At 36.3% G+C, this 22,481-nt stretch overlaps 2 protein-coding genes across 6 annotated transcripts in view; one reads left to right on the top strand and one right to left on the bottom strand.

Moving 5' to 3' along the window:
* Window positions 1-7,786, top strand: part of LOC131954206 (ATP-binding cassette sub-family A member 2) — a 38,396-nt gene extending 30,610 nt beyond the window's left edge. The window contains exons 22-26 of the mRNA XM_059317762.1: window positions 1,140-1,366; window positions 2,505-2,692; window positions 2,834-3,004; window positions 6,295-6,490; window positions 7,607-7,786. Of these exons, the coding sequence (XP_059173745.1) occupies window positions 1,140-1,366; window positions 2,505-2,692; window positions 2,834-3,004; window positions 6,295-6,490; window positions 7,607-7,786 (962 nt within the window). The remainder of the gene's footprint in view (window positions 1-1,139; window positions 1,367-2,504; window positions 2,693-2,833; window positions 3,005-6,294; window positions 6,491-7,606) is intronic.
* Window positions 7,787-8,728: 942 nt separating this feature from the next.
* Window positions 8,729-19,155, bottom strand: LOC131954188 (putative RNA-binding protein Luc7-like 1). 5 transcript variants are annotated; one of them, XM_059317724.1, is made up of 10 exons: window positions 19,009-19,155; window positions 12,321-12,415; window positions 11,256-11,354; window positions 10,988-11,098; window positions 10,648-10,791; window positions 10,343-10,519; window positions 10,016-10,245; window positions 9,844-9,930; window positions 9,569-9,679; window positions 8,729-9,417 (listed from the first exon to the last, which is right to left on the bottom strand). In XM_059317724.1, exons 1-10 carry the CDS (start codon window positions 19,067-19,069, stop codon window positions 9,372-9,374), a joined length of 1,161 nt encoding a protein of 386 aa, XP_059173707.1. In that variant the 5' UTR covers window positions 19,070-19,155; the 3' UTR covers window positions 8,729-9,371. The 5 variants fall into 5 exon arrangements, with proteins under 5 accessions (XP_059173707.1, XP_059173709.1, XP_059173711.1 ...); XM_059317726.1 differs by lacking the exon at window positions 12,321-12,415 and adding an exon at window positions 12,142-12,224 and having other exon boundaries at window positions 19,009-19,130; XM_059317728.1 differs by lacking the exon at window positions 12,321-12,415 and adding an exon at window positions 12,156-12,224 and having other exon boundaries at window positions 19,009-19,130.
* Window positions 19,156-22,481: the final 3,326 nt, after the last annotated feature.

The following is a 22,481-nucleotide window of genomic DNA, read 5'->3' as shown; positions in this document are numbered from 1 at the left end:
AAATGCAGTCCATTAGACATTACAAAGCCTTGATAAAATGCAGTCCATTTTGCATTACAAAGCCTTGATAAAATTCAGTGAGGTTTTCATCACAAAACCCATGTTGTGGGATGGCACTAAAGCGGACTGTAATCGTAAAAAAAGAATTCATTACACTTTTTTTTAAAATTATTTTAGTCTCAGCCACAACATTGACAGCAACAGATATCTTCTGAACTTCTTATATCTAAATTCCAGTCTTAATCAAGTTCTAAATAACATACAAGAATTCTAAAGCCAATTACTGAAAGCATTCATTTTTTTTTTCTCAACTAAAATCAGTCTACTAATTATTACGCTCATTAAGAGTTTAGACTTAAAACTTCTCAAATGCTACACCAATGATTTCTCAACTCCACACCAATTACACCACTTATTTTTCAAAGGGGGTAGGCTCCAGAAAGAAACAACTTTTTAATTAAAACGTTTTATTGATTAATTTGTGTATATCTACGTTAAGGCAGTTAAAAGAAAATATTTGCAAGCATCAAGGACTTTATTGAAAATATGGTTGCGATGGCAACGGTGGCTATCTTGAAAAAACAATCTTTTGTAGAGTTCTAAAATTTCAATAACTAACATATGTATCGGCAATATAACCATCGGTCCTTCTAGTACTAACACGGGGTCGGCTGGCTAGTTTTTGTAACAGAAAACACTCTAGATTTTTTATTTTTTTTTTATTTTGGTATGGCGAAATTACATTGAAATTTATGCTAAAATTAATGGTATTTCACCATAAAAAAACTTTTAAAATTTGAAAAAATATTTCTAGCGGTTTTTCTGTTACAAAAACTAGCCAGCTGACTCTATTAGTGTTAGTACAAGAAGGATCGATGATTATATGGGCGGTTTATATGTTACTTTATGAAATTTTAGAACTCCACAAAAGGTAATTTTTCCAAGATGACCACCGTTTCCATGGCAACCATATTTTCAGAAGAGTCCCTTTATGGCAAATATTTTCCCTATACTACCCTAACTTATACATAAACAAATAAATTTTAAAAAAAAAGGCTTAGTAAATAAAAAGTTTTTTTACGTGTTTTTTTTTTGAGTCTACCCCTTTAAACAAATACACCTCTGTGTTTACAAATTAGATGCGCTAATTCTGGATAAGGTGTGCAAAAAGTTTATGGTCTGCACCAGAGTCTTCACAGCTGTGGAGGGCACCAGTCTGGGCATACCGAAAAACGAATGCTTTGGTTTGCTCGGGCAGAACGGCGCTGGGAAGTCAACGACCTTCAAGATGCTCATAGGAGAATTGAATAATACATCCGGCCAGATATATCTGAGTGGTCTAGCACTAGGCTCACATAAATTACAAGTCAGTACAGGATATATATATACATTTTGGCTTATGTAAACAGTATATGTATATGTATGTATATATATATATATATATATATATATATATATATATATATATATATATATATATATATATATATATATATACGAGAAAAATGGCCCGTTGAGGAAGGATACACCGGGCGCTAGGTTGATAGTGCTGTCTCTTTTCTCTAAACTAAAACCAACCCACCCCCACACACACACCACCCCCCACCCCCACCCCACCCCCCACCCCCACCCACCCCACACACACCCCCACCCCCCCATACACGCCCCACCCCCACACACACCAGCCCCAACCCCCACACACACCCCCACCCCCCACCCACCCCACACACCAATTCCCCCCCAACCCCCACCCCACCCCCACCCCCACCCCCCAAAAAAACTTGTCTACCGTCCCATTAAACGAAATATAATTATATACTTTTTCCAGTGTCCGCCCCCTCCCCGAAAATTCTACCCCCGCCCCCGAAAATTTCAAGTACCCCCCACCCCTCTCCGGTGAGGAAAAAGTCTGAAAGAAACACTGGTGTCGCGCTTAGCCACTACCCGAAGAATTGCATTAAAGAAATTGCGAGAAAACCACTTTTTAGATTAAACACATTAATTAGGTGGTAATTTTCTCATAGAGTATCGATGAGGAAACCACCCCACCCCACCCCACCCCCCCACCCCACCCCACCCCCCCCCCCACCCCCCACCCCCACTCCCAAAAAAATCATGTCTACCGTCCCATTCAACGAAATATAATTATATACTTTTTCCAGTGTCCGGTGGTGTGTGGGTGTGTGGGTGTGGGTGGGGGGTGGGGTGGGGGTGGGGGGTGGTGTGTGTGTGGGGGTGGGTGGGTTGGTTTTAGTTTAGAGAAAAGAGACAGCACTATCAACCTAGCGCCCGGTGTATCCTTCCTCAACGGGCCATTTTTCTCGTATATATATATATATATATATATATATATATATATATATATATATATATATATATATATATATATATATATACATACATATATATATCTCAAGCTTTATACAGATTCAAATGTTACATGTGTATGTAAATACATGTTCACCTATACATACACACTTATACATATACTATAATACTGGCAGATTTATACAATGATTGGCTACTGCCCGCAATACGATTACCTCCACGGAGACCTGACAGCCAGGGAATCTCTGTACCTATTCGGGCGTTTTAGGGGGATCGCTGAACAAGAACTAAACGCCGTAATCGAATACCTAATCACCGCTCTGATGCTGGATGCTCACGCTAACAAACAGTCCAAGTTCTACAGGTAGGGGAGGTAACAATATCCAGGCTAACTCTAGAATGATTTGGTTTTAGAAGTTGGCAATTAAACACATTTCTCGGAGACGACAATTTAAAAAAAAAATAATTTCGTGATTTGATACATCCTGTAACCTTTGACCTGTAGTCTAGGCAACAAGCGAAAACTGTCCATTGCTCTTGCTGTGATTGGGAACCCCCCGTTTGTGATGCTGGATGAGCCAACGTCTGGCATGGACGTCATCGCTAAACGAGCAGTCTGGAAACTGCTGCAGAATGTCAGATCTCTCGGTTCTACCTTAATCCTAACCTCACACAGGTAACTGTGACGTCAGATCTCTCGGTTCTACCTTAATCCTAACCTCACACAGGTAACTGCTACGTCAGATCTCTCGGTTCTACCTTAATCCTAACCTCACACAGGTAACTGCTACGTCAAATCTCTCGGTTCTACCTTAATCCTAACCTCACACAGGTAACTGCTACGTCAAATCTCTCGGTTCTACCTTAATCCTAACCTCACACAGGTAACTGCTACGTCAAATCTCTCGGTTCTACCTTAATCCTAACCTCACACAGGTAACTGCTACGTCAGATCTCTCTACCTTAATCCTAACCTCACACAGGTAACTGCTACGTCAGATCTCTCTACCTTAATCCTAACCTCACACAGGTAACTGCTACGTCAGATCTCTCGGTTCTACCTTAATCCTAACCTCACACAGGTAACTGCTACGTCAAATCTCTCGGTTCTACCTTAATCCTAACCTCACACAGGTAACTGCTACGTCAGATCTCTCTACCTTAATCCTAACCTCACACAGGTAACTGCTACGTCAGATCTCTCGGTTCTACCTTAATCCTAACCTCACACAGGTAACTGCTACGTCAAATCTCTCGGTTCTACCTTAATCCTAACCTCACACAGGTAACTGCTACGTCAGATCTCTCTACCTTAATCCTAACCTCACACAGGTAACTGCTACGTCAGATCTCTCGGTTCTACCTTAATCCTAACCTCACACAGGTAACTGCTACGTCAGATCTCTCGGTTCTACTTTAATCCTAACCTCACACAGGTAACTGCTACGTCAGATCTCTCTACCTTAATCCTAACCTCACACAGGTAACTGCTACGTCAAATCTCTCGGTTCTACCTTAATCCTAACCTCACACAGGTAACTGCTACGTCAGATCTCTCTACCTTAATCCTAACCTCACACAGGTAACTGCTACGTCAGATCTCTCGGTTCTACCTTAATCCTAACCTCACACAGGTAACTGCTACGTCAGATCTCTCGGTTCTACTTTAATCCTAACCTCACACAGGTAACTGCTACGTCAGATCTCTCTACCTTAATCCTAACCTCACACAGGTAACTGCTACGTCAGATCTCTCTACCTTAATCCTAACCTCACACAGGTAACTGCTACGTCAGATCTCTCGGTTCTACCTTAATCCTAACCTCACACAGGTAACTGCTACGTCAGATCTCTCTACCTTAATCCTAACCTCACACAGGTAACTGCTACGTCAGATCTCTCTACCTTAATCCTAACCTCACACAGGTAACTGCTACGTCAGATCTCTCGGTTCTACCTTAATCCTAACCTCACACAGGTAACTGCTACGTCAGATCTCTCTACCTTAATCCTAACCTCACACAGGTAACTGCTACGTCAGATCTCTCGGTTCTACCTTAATCCTAACCTCACACAGGTAACTGCTACGTCAGATCTCTCTACCTTAATCCTAACCTCACACAGGTAACTGCTACGTCAGATCTCTCGGTTCTACCTTAATCCTAACCTCACACAGGTAACTGCTACGTCAAATCTCTCGGTTCTACCTTAATCCTAACCTCACACAGGTAACTGCTACGTCAGATCTCTCTACCTTAATCCTAACCTCACACAGGTAACTGCTACGTCAGATCTCTCGGTTCTACCTTAATCCTAACCTCACACAGGTAACTGCTACGTCAGATCTCTCTACCTTAATCCTAACCTCACACAGGTAACTGCTACGTCAGATCTCTCGGTTCTACCTTAATCCTAACCTCACACAGGTAACTGCTACGTCAGATCTCTCTACCTTAATCCTAACCTCACACAGGTAACTGCTACGTCAGATCTCTCGGTTCTACCTTAATCCTAACCTCACACAGGTAACTGCTACGTCAGATCTCTCGGTTCTACCTTAATCCTAACCTCACACAGGTAACTGCTACGTCAGATCTCTCGGTTCTACCTTAATCCTAACCTCACACAGGTAACTGCTACGTCAGATCTCTCGGTTCTACCTTAATCCTAACCTCACACAGGTAACTGTGACGATCTCTCGGTTCTACCTTAATCCTAACCTCACACAGGTAACTGCTACGTCAGATCTCTCGGTTCTACCTTAATCCTAACCTCACACAGGTAACTGCTACGTCAGATCTCTCGGTTCTACCTTAATCCTAACCTCACACAGGTAACTGCTACGTCAGTTCTCTCGGTTCTACCTTAATCCTAACCTCACACAGGTAACTGCTACGTCAGATCTCTCGGTTCTACCTTAATCCTAACCTCACACAGGTAACTGCTACGTCAAATCTCTCGGTTCTACCTTAATCCTAACCTCACACAGGTAACTGCTACGTCAGATCTCTCGGTTCTACCTTAATCCTAACCTCACACAGGTAACTGCTACGTCAGTTCTCTCGGTTCTACCTTAATCCTAACCTCACACAGGTAACTGTGACGATCTCTCGGTTCTACCTTAATCCTAACCTCACACAGGTAACTGCTACGTCAGATCTCTCGGTTCTACCTTAATCCTAACCTCACACAGGTAACTGCTACGTCAGATCTCTCGGTTCTACCTTAATCCTAACCTCACACAGGTAACTGCTACGTCAGATCTCTCGGTTCTACCTTAATCCTAACCTCACACAGGTAACTGCTACGTCAGATCTCTCGGTTCTACCTTAATCCTAACCTCACACAGGTAACTGCTACGTCAGATCTCTCGGTTCTACCTTAATCCTAACCTCACACAGGTAACTGCTACGTCAGATCTCTCTACCTTAATCCTAACCTCACACAGGTAACTGCTACGTCAGATCTCTCTACCTTAATCCTAACCTCACACAGGTAACTGCTACGTCAGATCTCTCTACCTTAATCCTAACCTCACACAGGTAACTGCTACGTCAGATCTCTCGGTTCTACCTTAATCCTAACCTCACACAGGTAACTGTTACATAACGTCAGAAGAAACAGTTAAAGTTTAGCTGAACATACAATACTATGTTTCACACATTACGGTTGGCTAAATAAGTAAAGGATTTGTCGTATATGGAAGTGGTGGTAAAAGCAAGAGCTGGATTTTTAGATTGGTGCCATGAATTTAGCGAAGATTAAACTAAATAAAATGCGGAAGTTTTGAAAAGTTTTGAGTTTAAAGAATCAGGATAAAGTAATAACTTGGATGTACAATCTAGTGAAGAACAAGCAATATTGACGGATATTAATTTTAGTCTTAAATTTAGTACACTTAAGAACTAAAAAAAATATATAAGACCATTATCTCTTGTTGTAATAAATATTGAGCTAATACTTCAGCATGGAAGAATGCGAATTGTTATGCACAAGACTGACCATCATGGTCCGGGGGAAAATGATGTGCCTGGGCAGCCCCCAGCATCTGAAGTCGAAATATGCGCAGGGATACACGGTGACTGTAAAGGTGAAGGACGAGACTGGCGGAAGTACTAGCATCGCCACTGATTACCTGAAGAAATGTTTTACGTCAGCGGAGGTGAGAAAACACACCGGCACAGTCAAGCGCCATTTAACTTTCAAATAGGTTGTACTGCTTACATTAACAGCAATACAATTGACAGTGATTGTGGTACTTCACTTTTATCGGTTAAACAAATGTGTATTAAGAGGTGGACTAAAAAAAAAAAAAAAAAAAAAAAAAAAAAAAATATATATATATATATATATATATATATATATATATATATATATATATATATTTATATTTTATATATATATATATATATATATATATATATATATATATATATGGAAACATGACTATTCCCCCCGTCAATTCCCCGACGCCCACCCCCCTAGCGCAATTACCCCCATGTCAATTACCCAGTACCCTCCCTCCCCGCCCCCTCACCCTATATTTAAATGTACAAAGTGTATGCAAAAAATGCAACTAAGACTTCAGTGCTCATGATTTTTAATACAACAACGGGACAGAGATGAATAGACCGCGATTTGAAGTTTTAAAGAAAATTAACTACGTGAAGCAACGGCTTTATTTTTAACAGTTTCTAACATTATTGCAAAAAGTGTTGTCACACTTTCTGAAATACTCCATCCTGAATACATTCAACGAGTACAGAAAATAATACTGTGTTACGAGTACAATGAATAACTGAGTTAACCCCCCCCCCCCCCCTCAACAAAGGGTTTAATACTTTGAATGCAATTTTGGTTGGTAATGGGGCAAATCTTTGAAAATTAAAAAATAATAATTATACATTGACGTTTAAAACCTACTTATTTCTCTCTACGCAAGCTACTTTCAATATTTAGTCCTAATAATATACATTGTCAAAAATATGAAAGCCGTGTGTAATAGGTACACAATACACGTTATTGAAATAGAAAATTTATAGTTACTTTTGAGAGGTCTATTAAATTTGTGTGGACGTCCATATAGGGGAAGGTGGGGGCGGAATAGGAGTCCGCCGAAAGTGGATGTGGTGGAAGGGGGGGGGGGGTTCTAAAATCTGAAATTTTTGTCGACGTCATCAATTGATGAACCCTTGTTTCAGTGTTTTAGTTCCTCGTCGAATATTGCTTTAACTTACGTATGTTAATATGTACTTAACTGATTTGATTCCAATTACAGGTGTTTTGTCAAATGGAGTCGTATCTTCATCTCCAAATCCCATCTGGAGTAGTCTCCCTGCCCCTGATGTTTAAACTGATGGAACAAGCTAAACAAGATCTCCAGCTTCAAGACTACTCTATACAACAGACCACATTGGAGCAAGTCTTCCTCATGTTCATGAATAAAAATAAAGCCTAACACCTTAAAACAAAGTGCTTTCAGTCTATTAATTATGACAGGGGTTTCAGAATATTTTATAAGACATTTTATTGGACAAATATTTGAGAGGAAATGTAGTATTGTGCTAAGGAAATCAAACATTAGTTTCCAATAATGATGTTAATAAATAATATTTAAAAATGTTCGAATTAAGTCACATCCCACTTAGTAAAGATAGAGCTATGTTGCTAATAATAATATTATTAGCAAAATAGCTCTATCTTTACTAGGTGGGATGTGACTTAATTCGAACATTTTTAAATATTTTTTATAACATATATGCGCTGATTCAAATAGTCTCAGCTTTTCATTTCTTTTTACATACAATTTACTAATTGTGTCCCACTTCTAATGCACCTATGTCGTTCAAACGTTGCTAATGAGTTGGTCTTCGGCGACCATGCAAGAATATAGCATGAATATAGCATTTTTTTTTATCTCCTAGCGAGTATAGAGGAACTATTGTAATCGAGCGAAAAAAATCAAAATCGATTTTGATAATTTCGACGTTTTAAGCCATCCTGAAGAAAAACTTGGTCAATTTTCTCAGAGACTCTGTGCATGCATACATGATCACCTGAGTAGTTTCTGTTAGACTGACGAATTAGCACGTCAATATTGTATACAACTTTTGCGTGATTTTTATTAAATTTCCTTCCGTCCTTTAGGTGGGCAAGATCTCATAAATAACTATTCAGCAATATCCAGAAAAGGTACTAGACCCAACTTTGTCAAAAACTCCTACATTTTTTAGCCTGTTTGCAATAAAACGTAATCTCACCAATCATTTTTATATTAAAAGAATAAATGATGAAGTATAAGGAGCTAACAACCACTATTTATTTTTCTACCGTAGTTCTGGGGGAGTGATTTCATAACCCCATGATTTGTATACTTACACACAAATGAAATGAAAATCAAGCCAGAAAACGAAATTTTATTGAAACAAATGTACATGATGACATATCTACGGTAACAATCAATGTATTGAAGGAAACAGTCCACGGATTGACTGGGTACAAAGTTTACAAGCTTAATCTAAGCAAATATTTCAGTCAATTGTTTTTTTTTATCAAATATACTCACATGAACAGAAAACCACAAGATGTAAGACAACTTTTGCAGTTAAAAACACTTGGTCAACAAATGATACAAGTTTGGACCAGATAACCATGGTCATAAAACATTTTTAGACTGAAAAGATAGGTGGAAACGGCAGTAATACTTTAAAATAATACTCAAACCTATTTAGAATAAGATGTATTTAAACGTTTTGAAAAACCTACCACCAATAAATATAAAAAATAATACTTTTATTTTACACCACTGAATTTGGATTTCAGTAAACTTTCTTTTAACAAATGTATTTTTCTTTAAAAAAAAAACAACTAAATGCCAAGGGCTAACTCTGATAAGGGTAAAATTCCATTCAAAATGTCATACCAAATGAATTATCTAACTGAAACTGCTTCATAACTAAATGGACAAGTCAGCTAACAAAGATAAGAATAAAATGCATATTTAAAAACAAATGGCTTTTGATATACACTGCTGAAATCTTGACTCAGTTTACTTCATTACCTCTTGCACTTGCTTCAACCTCAGGGTTTCTGTCAAACATAATAGAAAACACTCTTGAAAACTTTCAACAGTTCACCACAACAATTTACAGGTTTTAAATGTTAAGACAAAAACAATGGCGTACTCTGCATTCTTTTCAGTACATCTATTTAAATATGTTGAGACAAAACAATAGCTCACTCTGCTTTCTTTTCGTTAGATCTAGAATGTGACCTTTCATTACGTGGTCTGCTATCTGAGCGGCTTCGTCTGCGATGCTTACGTCTTGAATGACTGCGTGAGCGGCGTCTCCTATGGGAAAAGAACACATACCCATAAGCACAAAATTACCAATATCCAGTTACTATAGATACAAATAAGTACAAAAATTACAAATACTAACCAATATTTTAAGTGACTATAGAAAAATGTAACCTGTAAAAAGCAATAAAAACATTGAAATCAATACAGCATACCTCTCTCTTGAGTTCGACCGTGACCTCCTAGATCTAGAACGGCTACGCTTTGTTCTTTTCCTGGAACTACGATCTCGTGACCTTGAGCTGTTAGAAAATAAGCCAATGTTAGATGAAGAAAATATTTTGATGAATGTTAGCCATCAGAAATTTCAAACAAACTGCTACCAACCTTCTCTTGCGTCTATGTCTATCACGGCTACGGGATCTTCTTGACTCTCTCTCCCTGCTGCGATCTCTCACCCCACGCTCATCCCCTCTGTCATATCCCCCCTTGCGGTTAGGGCTACGATCTACCAGAGCTGCACCGCGCACACGATCAGCATCATTCTCCATCTCACGTCTCTGGCGCATCTCCTCCTTCTGGGCTTCTCTTTGAGCTCGGCGGTCAGACACCAGGGCCTAAAAATTATTTTTAGATATTTTTTCCAAACTTTGGTACCAACAATATATGACACCTTAGCTACATTAGTAAATGTATCTAACTCATGATTAATACCTTTAAATGATCCAGCTTTTCTCTAATGGTGATGAATCCTAAATGCAACTTGCCACCAAAATGATCAGCCAGTCGACGATCATTGTCATGGATCCCTAAATATGCTCCACAAACTTCGCACACTCTCAGTTTTTGTTGCTGGTAACTTGAAGCTGGCATTGAGTTTCTGAACTCAATCTGGTTGAGATAAAATTACAGGCTCAATTTTATTTCATTTTTGAACTCATTGGAACAAAAACGTATTTTATAAAAACTCACAAACTATGTCCCGTAACAAGGAACTCTTTCAACAAACTGAGTCTTACCTCAGCCTGACTCTTCTTTGTCTTGAGTGCCTCAACTTCTTCCAACATTTTCATGGACTCTTCCACCTCACCAGCAGCCCCGATCTCCTCAGCCCTTGCCATCAGAGTACCAATCTGTTCACCCAGGGCATGGATTTGTTCTGCCTGAAGTACACAACAATTTACTAGCTTGAACATTTGACACCACTGTTTATACACTATCAGAAATAGGTATTTAAATATGTATGCAATTGTTCATAGCATGCCGAACATTTTTTTATCTATCAAAGTGTTACAATAAGAGGATATTGTACATTTAAATAAGTACTTGTAAGTGCAGTCACATCAAATAAACCAATACCTTGCTGTTTGCTTCTTCACTGAGCTCCTCCTGTGTTTCTTTTAAGCGGCGTTTGGCCACTTCTGTCTTTCGATCACAATCACTTATAAAGCTTTGGAGATGTTCCATAGCCTGGATTTAGAAAAAAAAAGTTTTTCTAGAATTAGAATCACAATTCATCTTGCTGCAGGCACAGCAGTAGACTGGCCAAATACTGGAAGCAATTTTTTCTCAATTTGTACTTATTTAAAATGTGCATAAAAATATGAAACGATGTAGTTAATCTTACATCAATATCATAAAAGTAATCTTTATTTTTTGCGGCAAGCTCATAATCTGCACGCAGAGCCAAGTCATGTACATTGGGACACTCTCCAAGGTCCATGCGCTGCAAATAGAAAAATTGAACATCTCCAAAAAATTAGCTATGTTAAAAAAGACAATAGTTTGGACTTCTGTACATAGTAACAGTTCTTCAAGACCACACAGTTGTATGATTTAGATAAATTAAATGTTTAAAAATGTCATAATAAAAACAAACCATTCATCTAGTGGATTAAAAAGCTAAAATCAATAAACATGGTATTGCATATTGTCATGTCAAAAAAAACACCTCAAGTTAGAATGGTGAAAATGTGAAAATGAAAAGATGACAAGAATTTCCCTCAATAGAAAACTGAGGCAAGTGAATAGGAAAGAAGAGAATGACTTCATTTTGACATCTCAAGACTTGTTTCTAAGAACTGAAAAAGATGCAACATGTGATTAAAAATACTGAGTCCAACTTCATAACAGTTTACTCTCACAATTTCAGATGCCAATGAAAGAAAACAATTCTGATAATCACTGATGATTACCTGTGCAGAAACCTTTTTCTTTTCATCTAAAAATAACTCTTGCCACCAATGTCAATTAGCATTATCTCAAAAAAAGGCGCAAAAAAAAAAATAATTGAACAAAAGATACACCAAAAACCCCAATGTTCTGTAAGTTCTGCTTTAAATAGTTTGAGATACATTTTCCATGGGAATTGAACAGCTGACTTGTTTTCACATTACTGGAGAAAGATGACTGACTACCCCCAGCCCAAAGTATTTAGACACCACTTGATCAATAAATCATACACATTGCATTTTAACAGAAGAAGATGGCGATTCAAAATGGGTCCAACTCACGGTTTCTTACGTACCCAATCCTAGCATGTCAAAGTATCTTACAGAATGACACACCAACCTGATCCCAAGAAGCATTTTTGAAGCTAAAGGAGGAATGAAGAGAAAAAAATGAAATTAAAATAATTGCTAAGCGGAATTGCTAGAAAGATGGCAAGTTGTGCACCTGCCAAAAGACTCACCGTGCTGGCCAGAATATCATGAGGGCAACAGTTCAGTAGGAAGCTCTTACATACCCGAGGGTCATCAAACCTCACTCGATACTTGTCGGTATCGCCTACAGTCAATGAGATTTTATGAAGAGAAAACAAAATGTCAGTACATCTATTTTAGAAGTGGCTATTTAGGGAGTAATACATACATGTGTGTCGCTCACAGAGAGGAAACTTAAAGTAGCTTCACTAGCTTTTAAATTATTACAAGCAATATTCTTTGAACCACTTTAAGTTTGACTACAAAAACTAAATGAAACTTCTTTAAATGTACCAGTCTAAATGTATCAATATTTGGCCTGAATGCTGCAGCTGCAATCTGATAAATACATACAATTTTTTTTGTGCTCCAGCTCCATGGACCCAACACAACACTCAAAACATAATTTACATAAATACATACAGTTTCGCTTGGCTCAACAGCTGCTTATGTATCTCATTACTAACTATAAACATTGCATAAAAATAGCTATGGCAAAAAAAACATAAACAATTTTTTTAATATTTAAATTCTTAATAATGGTGAAACTTTAATATAAATTTTACCCATTATTTTTTTAATGATGGCAAATGACTGACAAACTTAACATTACCAAAAGTTTTTAAATAGTAAATAAGAAAAAACAAATAATTTACTCAACCACTTAAACAATTCATAGCATAAATCGTGCTTTTGAAAATAAAAAATATCTTTTCTTGGAGTGATTGTTCAGGCTTATTATTTATTAATAGAACGAATCAATCTGTAAAAGGGTTTGGTAGCTCACCAGGAATTACAATTTTAAAAAGCCATCTATTTAACTTCCTTCAGAACCCATTAATACTATATCATCGTCAAATATGGGGTGGGATCAAACTTGACTACTCTGGCCTACAAGTTAGTCTGCTGAATACCATGTCACATTTGGCATAATTTACTCTTGGTGAAGGCTAAAAATAAAATGTGCTATATTCTTATCCTAACCAGCAGTTTTATGGTAACATTAATTGAAAATAGAAATTTTTTAGTCAGACTGGTGATTAGTTAGTTACACTGATCCTCTGTTGATTAATTATTAACACCAATCCTCTATCCCTTTTAACTCTTTAAGACCATAGTGACACTTCCAGAGTGCCATATAGTAACAATGTTCCCAGTGTATGATTTTATTTTCTACATTTAATCAGTTATTTTTCCAAATCCAAGTTTTTAGTTCATGAGATATTGCTAGAGCAGCCATTTTTCATAGTAATTACTTCCTTTAGTTTCCTTGTTGGATTGATTTTGTATTTTATAGTTGTTTTTTTTTTGTAAAACCACTTGACATTTTTTAAACACTGAAGCATTTATTTAAATGACACTAAATCAACTAAAGCCTTCCTAAATTTTATGGTTTGTTAACTTGTAATGGATATTTGCTTAAGGTAATAGTATAAGGTATGTAAAATCGTCAAAAGCTAGTAATGCGACAGAAAGGTAACTAATTAGGCCTCAACTTTAGGAATTATTTTGCAATTTTACAAGGATTTATGTTTTAAAAGTTACAAAAATGTTTCTTGTAGGCCTCCCTGTTTTAAACAATTTTCAGTAATAAAGTTTAGCCATTTTTTCATCTGATGCAACCCAGCTTATTAACTTATCAGCCATGGTTTTAAAGTTATTTTTTTAGGAGTAAGAATTTCTGGTGAAACCATTTTAATTTACACTGATTTACAGATGGTCGCTGTTTATTGCCTATGGGCCTATTTATATATTTAGACATTGCATTTGGTTTATTATTCAACTTGGCATAGGCTTATATTTGATGCAAATATATCACAAAATAGCGTAATTGTATTAAAACCTTATTAATGAGTCACATTTTTTCCGCATGAATAGCTTCAGTCGATTACATAGGGCCTACCTACTTGGCAATATATAGGTCTAGCAGTAAAATCAGGGAGTTTACCTAAACCAACTACAAAAATAACATGGCTTGGTCGTTTGTTGACCACAATCTCACTGACTTCTAGAGTAACCTACTATCTGCGAACACACATAGTAAAAAAAAAATCAACTGATTCTCATTGAGTAACTATTTGAAATAGAATAAAAACGAAAGTACCATAATACTCTGCAACCATTCTACTGTAATAATGTTTCATTTAGTATTCCTACACATAGGATCTGATATAGAGTTGTTGTAGTAGCTTGTGTGCTATCAGTTTTTTTTGTTGCTTTTTCTCTCTCAAAATTTGACAAGTCTTCGAAACACCTGTACTTTGCTTGCGAACAAAGCAAATTTAGTTCAGTTAGAATAATTTCAAGTCAATTGAACAAATAAAAGTACAGATTAGGCCTACATGCATTTATATTGTGTTATTGATTAAGCCTATTTGTACTGTAATTGAATAGTTAAATGCTTTTCCCATGCTCCAAAGCCAATATCAATATCATTCAGGCACTGTCTTAAATATAGAATCTATAGGCCCCCTAACACTGCTGTTTAAAGTAAATTTCTGGCCTATATTGATATATTTAACCATTGATTTTAGTTTTTTATTATTCAGTTATCTAGCCTTTAATATTTGACACAAATATATCACAATATCTAGATCTACATTTTTATACTAAATCTTAAATTTAGGCTACTCAATTTTCAATTTAAACATGACCACTGAATGATAGACATCCATAGTTAATCCATTAGGCACTAATTTTGAAGTTTTTAGTTCATTTTAAATGAAATTACTTAGGCCTAATTAAATATTTATTGTCACTCAATGCCATGCATGACACACCTCTCGATGACAACACGTAATATCACTATTACGTTTGAAGCAAAGGCAAATCACGAATCCGGTTAGACTTTTTAATTGGCTATGCCCCAGAGTTCCTAACTAGTGATCACCAAATAGAGGTCACGTTGTTTTAAAAAATACATTCATTTGGTTGGCATTCAAATGTAGTGTTTTATAAATAAGTGGCTTGCAATAGGCCTTTTTGATTTTTTTTTCATAGACTGATAAAACTAATAGTTCTACAGACTCCAATTCATTTTTATAGCCTACTTCCCGGGTTGATATTTAAAAAGTTCTAGCATAGGGGCCTATTATTTTTAATGACACCAACTTTTGCATTTAGCCTTCATTCTCCAAAGCAAATTTTAAAATGCTTTTCTGGCATATTTAGCCCTACCACCTATAGTTTGTAAAATAAAAACTAGCCTCAGCAGATTTTACGCACCTAAAATGATGATTACCCATGCTAATGAAGTTTCTATTAGCCGAATACCGACGAAGGGTAAAACTCCATTTTAGCGTATTTTATTCCCCACTTCACCTCCAGTTGTTTATTATAAACACAGCCGAAATACACAAAAACATTAGGAAAACACTAGATCTACTTATTTTTTTATGAATGTGATTTTTAATTAAAAAAGGTAAAAAAACAACATAAAAAGCATTAGGACAGTTCCGATTAAATATTGTGTGATCGTCAGCAGGAGAAAAATCCTTATAAGATCGCGGGGGTTACCGTGAGTTCACATTGACTTTATGCCTAATTAGCACAGCTCGGGCAATAGCTGTTTGAAATTGTGTTGGCCTCAGTTTTGGGGTCATTGTAAGTTCATAAATGTTTATTTATAGCCTCTAGTATCATGCCTGGGAAATACTTGTAACAATAAAAACTTAACCGCCTTGCAATTGTGAGTTACGTTTACGTACTTCACCCATTGCCATTAAAATTCTAAAACAAAGTCAGTCTCTTTATTTTTTTATTCATTTGTTAAAACAAATAATACAATATAAATAAATAAATCGTGTTTTCCTAATGTTTTGGTGTGTTTCGGTTATTATAAATAATAATCATTAAAAAAGATTTAAAAAACCCACGTTTTCTGATTGAACTAAAAAGTAGAAAATAAATGCTATAGGCCCTACATCACAATAATGCAAGCGATCACTCTACTATAAGCGATGAAAAACGTGGGGCGCCGAAGTAAAAGTTATATTACTATTGATTAGATAATACTATTGACTTTTATTAGGGAGCTTGTAGAGAGTCAACAGTATTAGAAACTGTAAGAAAATCACGGCGCCCCACGTTTTTGCTCGCTTATAGTAGAGTGATCGCTTGCATTATTGTGATGTAGGGCCTATAGCATTTATTTTCTACTTTTTAGTTCAATCAGAAAACGTGGGTTTTTTAAATCTTTTTTAATGATTATTATTTTCTACTTTTTAGTCTTTGTCTGTTTGTTTGCATTAAAATCTTGCTATCGATTTTATCTTTTCACTTTTTTTGGGTAAACGAAGACAACTCGTAAAAAGACAACTCGTAAAAAGACAACTCGTAAAAAGACAACTCGTAAAAAGACAACTCGTAAAAAACACGTTGTTTGAATACGTTACTGACTAGAACACATAGATTTGAACCCGTGTCGAGTGGGATAGCAATCGTGTGCCCAACCACTCGACCATATCGTCTCCCCCAAACTGGCCTACCTCCTGTAACTTTAAACTCGGTTCAAGCTAAATTCTCTGCCCCTAAGCCTGTGGCGACATGTGATCGTTCGCTTCACTGCGCGCGAGGTACGCGTCGCTGGTTTTTTTTTCTAATGGCTAGCAGAGGAGAATTATATATATAGATTATATAGCGGTCTAAAATGCTCAATAAAATGTTTCCATTGATCAATTTAGTAATAATAACAATTGAATATTCAATGGTCATCCAAAAGAAAGCTTCCCTGAAAATTTCAGCGCGCTAGCTAACTGGGAAGTGCCAGAAATTTCGATCGCAAGATTTGATTGGAAAGACAAACAAATAAACCCACAGAGAAAGCAAGTTAAAGAAAACGTGGGAAAATATAGGCTAATAAAATACGCTCAACTGGAGGTAAACAAGAGGCGGAGAATTACCCCGGCGAAGTGTTCGATATGTGTTCACTCTAATGTAGGTTACCCTAGATAAGATATCTACCTCTATAAAATATCTAAATCTAGATCTAGAATTTATTTTTTCAATAAGATTCCTCGCTGACTTCTTTTTCTGCCTTGATCACTGATCGATCTTGCTTGAATGACATGAGTGAGTGTGTAAGTATAGGGATTTAGGTAAAAAAACACTAATCATCATATAAAAATAAAAATTACATATTCTTGTAGAGCTCAACTATATGAAAACAAAACAAAAAAGATTTTCTGTCTAGCTCAAATAGTTTTTTTTTGGCGAATTTTTTTGTGAGGGGTGGAATCCCCTTGCTTTTGCATTGGCCAATTGTGACAAATCATGGTATACCTGAATAAATTGAGCATAGTTATTTTACTTGCAGTTGTATTTTGTTCATATTTGCAGAGTTTAACTAGAATGATATATAGAACTTGTAAATGCTGTTGAAATTAATAAAAATAATACAGAACTTATATTTTTGTGTTGGCTTCCTCCCATAACCCCAAAAAACTGTGTGCTGCGCAAATATGAAAATGTTTCTAAAGCCATATTTTATATAAATACAGCAAATGAAAGAACTACAAAGTTAGAAATCTAAAGTAAATGACTTGAACACTGTTATGTGCATATAATTGCCTCATTATTTTGGGCAGGTGAAGTAGAGTCCATCTTTAAGCCATTTTGTTATAAAACTGCTGCGCAAATATGAAAATGTTTCTAAAGCAATATTTTATATAAATACAGTGAATGAAAGAACTCCATAGTCAGAAATCTAAAGTAAATGACATGAACACTGTAATGTGTCTATAACTGCCTTGTTATTTTGGGCAGGTGAAGTAGAGTCCATACAAAAGCCATTTTGTAATAAGTGAAATGAAGTTATCAGATCAATGTTTTTATGTGTGAATTGTGTATGGATTCTGATTTTCAGCATATAACTATATCTAAGGGTAAGTAGAACTTGAATACTTAAAATTACAGTTAGCACAATGTTAGTGTATAGCAACAGACAGGTAACCTAGATCTAGATCTAGGTCTGACTCTTGTCAGTCTAGAGTCTAGTCTGACAAAATTGGATTTTTAGGAAAAACATATTCTAGAAAACTAGAACTAGAGCTGAAAAAATTAAAGATGGGTATGTAAATATATTTTGAAATAAAAAATTAGATTTGTTTGCACATGCCATAAGATTGCTGTTATTAGTGGACCAAACTTAAAGGCAGGAAGATCGGGATGAAAAAATATAACAATGGTGGCAGCGTGACCTACATACAGTGTCTACGTTCGGAGGGGTATAACTAATGTCGGAGTCAAAATATCCAAAAACAAATTTCATTTCCAATTACTTAAGATATGTCTGATCAGTAATCTACTCTCATCTAGAGGAATCTTTTAAAAAATCGAGATTCCAACGTATTTGAAACTAACCTTGATACAGGGGGAAGACCAAAGCAGAGACAGCATGCAATCAGGTCGCAAAGCCATTAAAACTAAGGGACAACCACTCTACTTTTTAATTAACCTTAGGAAATGACCTTTTAAACTTAATTAATTACCATAAATTAAAAACTTATTAGTATGCAAAACCAAATCTCGTGGGTCCGGTATCAGAAAGTAATGGGCGATTTCGGGTCATGTTTTTACCGCGAACTCGGCGGATGCCGACAACCCTAGTAAGTACTAAGTAGATTTATTTCTGTTTCTAATACTATTTACAAAGGTCCTTGTTTCCCTCAAACAACCTACCATCGCGTGTCGTTCCCATAAGTTCATCGAGCATAGCTCGAATTTGATCATGGGCAGTCATTTTAGTAACTTGTTAATCACAAGCGACTTTTTAAACAATATGTGCACACTCCAAATGCAAGATGGCCGGAGTATCCAAATGCTGATTTCCGGCCAAATTGCATTAAAAACTTTACAACAAAATATTTAGTAAAACAATCTAAGACAAAATTTGTTTTTTATTCAACTTTTGTATTTAGTTACTAGATCTATATCTAGATCTTTTTAACGTATTAGTATTAGGCATGAATTTCTGTTAATTTTATTCCATTGTCTCGCAATAAGAGGAAAATTCGTAGGAAAAAAAATGATAATTCTTTTCTACCCTCCCTACTCCAAAATATTGTTCAAACTGATGTTGACGCTATATAAGCTAGGCTAACAATATTTGCGTTGAAATCCATCTTGTTATCTCTAAAATTTTGATATTTACTCTAACGATAGGGCAAGAAATCAGCCAACTGTGAGACAGTTTAGAGGTAATCAATAAATGACGTCACGCTTTTTTCATCCCTTCCCCTTCGTCACACATCGTCACAAAAAGCCAGACACCCCCCCCCCCTAAAATGACGTCAGACGTCACCCCCCCCCCCCCTCAAAATTGCAGTTGAATTTTTCTTAAAACAGCATAATATTTCCCAAATCTTGTCTTAACTCTTTCAACAGAGTGTTTTAATCAATGTCTATTACAATTTATTAAAACGCGAAATAACGGCTAAAATTCGCTAACATTGTTTTTTTTATAATACAAAAGTGTGACGTCACACCATCTGAACCCCTTCCCACTCATCACACACCGTCACAAAATTACACTCCCCCCACCCTACGAGAGTGGCGTCATGTATTTATGTATGTCTGTGATCACGATAACTTGAATACCGTTACATCTAGGTTGATGAAATTTCATATATAAGTATCATAGCGTAGCGAGGGGGGGGGGGACATATGTCCCCGGGCGCCGACCTTAGGGGGCGCCAAAATGGGTTGAAAAAATAAATTGAAAGGTTGAGGGGGGGGTTTAAATCGAAATCTTGAGGGGGGGGGATGCAAATCGAAAAGTTTGTCCCCGGGCGCCGGGAAGGGTCGCTACGCCTCTGATAAGTATTACATCAAATTCGTAGTTGTATTTACAGAAAGAAAAGAAAATTAAAGCAATATTCGAATGTGTATACAATTTTCTCGGTCATACTAATACAAATTACTTTTTAAAAAAACAAGTTAATAAAAAGTCAAGTGACAATTTAAGCGCAGTTTCCTTATGTTATCCATAACAATTTTTAATTTTTTGTAAATATCATCCTATAAATATAAACTCCTACGCGATGCTCAGTTTAAATCATCATAGGCCTACAAGACGCTCAGTTTAAATGTTCTTAATTAATTTTTTGTGACCGAACGAAAGGATATTTTTGAAAACTTTCTTCGGCAATATTGGTCTAAATTATGGCAGGAATCGATTGGTAAATGTTTCAAGTCGCTAAGTGGTCTGGTTGCCGAGATATGGAGCAAAAACTGCATTTGTTCGAGGTTTTTTGGCTTTTCCGGGAAATCCAGGAAGGAATTCCGGGAATTTTTTTGGCCCACAATCATCCTCGGAACTTGCTTAACACATTTGCTTTGGAACTAGTCCTCGATATTGTTTCGTTGAGGAGGAGATACGACTTAAAGCTGTGGACATCCATCCATTCCCAGAAATGACGAGTTAATAATCGCAATTCCCCAGAATGGAAATTGCGCTAATGACCATTGAACAGCCAGGTCTTTTAACGGAATCATTTTAGTATCTTAATCAGTGTGTGCATTTAAAATGGTATTGCGTTGACTAATAATGTATATAATTTGGTTTTAATTTTTTTGAATAGGTATTTGACTATTTTTAGCCATAGTTATTTTAAATGTGTAGAATTTTTACTGTTTGGTTAGACTATATCTTTGCTTTGTCTTTAACATCGTTCAACGTGTAGTAAAGCACAGTGTTTTTCCAAATAAGCATAACTGTAAAATAAACCGGGAGTGATCTCCCCTAAACTTTCTCGAATATTCTAATATAAAACAACAGGGGATGGCAACTCGGGATATAGACATGATTTTTAATCTATTTTAAATACTTAATTTTTTTTTAAATAGAATAGAATCTCGTAGAAAAAAGAATTGCACACCAAGTGAACTCCAAACAAAATGTGCATAATAGTGCGGAATATTATTAGTACTTTATAAATTCACATGCGTTTTTTGAGAGATCGGAAATAGCGTTAATTACTACTTCCGGTCAACGGAAATTACTTAAAATTTGACAGAAGGCAGAGAATTAGATCTTTTATTTACATGAAAATTCATTTATCTATCTGAAATAGTACTTAAGTTAAAGGCTTTTGGATAATTCAAAATAGAAAAAGTTCCACTTCCGGTTATCGGAAATCGCTCAAAAGTTGAAAAGGATCTACGATTTTGATAAAATACTTATTTAAGAATTTTCATCAACCTAGCTGTAACGGTACTCAAGTTATCGTGTTTACAGACACACACACACACACACACATATACGGACAAGATTGCAAAACTATGTTTTCTGACTCTGGAAGCTGTAAACGTCGAGATTTGCAAAAATCTCGATTTTTTTTTGCACGATTACAAGACTTTCTCTATACTTCGTGTATACGAGAAAATAAATATATAGGCCTATAATTCACGTGAAACGGGTACCCATGGCTAGTGAATTTCTAAACTACTTATATTCCGCAGTTATACACATATTGTTTGCTGTTAACTTTTACAAGATTCTATTCTACGAGAAAAATGGCCCGTTGAGGAAAGATACAACGGGCGCTAGGTTGATAGTGCTGTCTATTTTCTCGGTACTTTAATTTATACAAAATATAGTCATAGGCATATCCCTAAACCATGCACCTAATCTCATTCATGACAAAAGTCGCATGTAGAGTTTCTTTCAGGCAAATCAGTGTGTGCATTTAAATTTGAAGTGTTTTGTTGACTAATAATGTATATTTGGTTTTAATTTTTCTATTTGGCATTGGTAGCCTATGTTGTATTAAAAGTGTCGGATTTTTAGCTATTTCTTTGCTTTGTCACAAATATCATGCACATAACGTTTTGACCAATAACTATTTTATAAATTAGTTTTCTCAAAAAAGTATAACAGAAAATATATAGGCCTATAATTCCAAAACGGCCAACGACAAAACAGCCCCGTCAAATCGCCCCCGACATAAGAGTCCCGTCAAAAGGGCCAGCGACATATGGACCCGTCATATAGGCTTCCGATTTAAGGGCTCCAGTCAATAAGGCTCCCGTCATTTAGTTTTTCGACATAACAGCCCCCGTCATTAAGACTCCCGACAAATAGGCTCCCGTCATTTTGGCTTACGACAAACTGGCTCCAGTCAATTTAGCTCCCGACAAAAGGACCACTGACA

Source organism: Physella acuta, unplaced genomic scaffold (assembly GCF_028476545.2).
Source record: "Physella acuta isolate Inbredline_101_S28 unplaced genomic scaffold, ASM2847654v3 ptg000979l, whole genome shotgun sequence".
In the NCBI taxonomy this organism is placed as follows: Eukaryota; Metazoa; Mollusca; class Gastropoda; family Physidae; genus Physella; species Physella acuta.
Note: the sequence above shows the minus strand (reverse complement) of the source record. Positions and strands in the feature narration are given on the sequence as shown.

Bases quoted from the DNA above. Each gene is read 5' to 3' on its own strand.
- LOC131954188 (XM_059317724.1), bottom strand. From the start codon at position 19,069: ATGACTGCCCATGATCAAATTCGAGCTATGCTCGATGAACTTATGGGA. The intron at 12,416-19,008 runs GTAGGTTGTTTG...CATTGACTGTAG, and splicing joins TATGGGAACGACACGCGATG to GCGATACCGACAAGTATCGA. The intron at 10,520-10,647 runs GTAAGACTCAGT...TATCTCAACCAG, and splicing joins CAAAGAAGAGTCAGGCTGAG to ATTGAGTTCAGAAACTCAAT.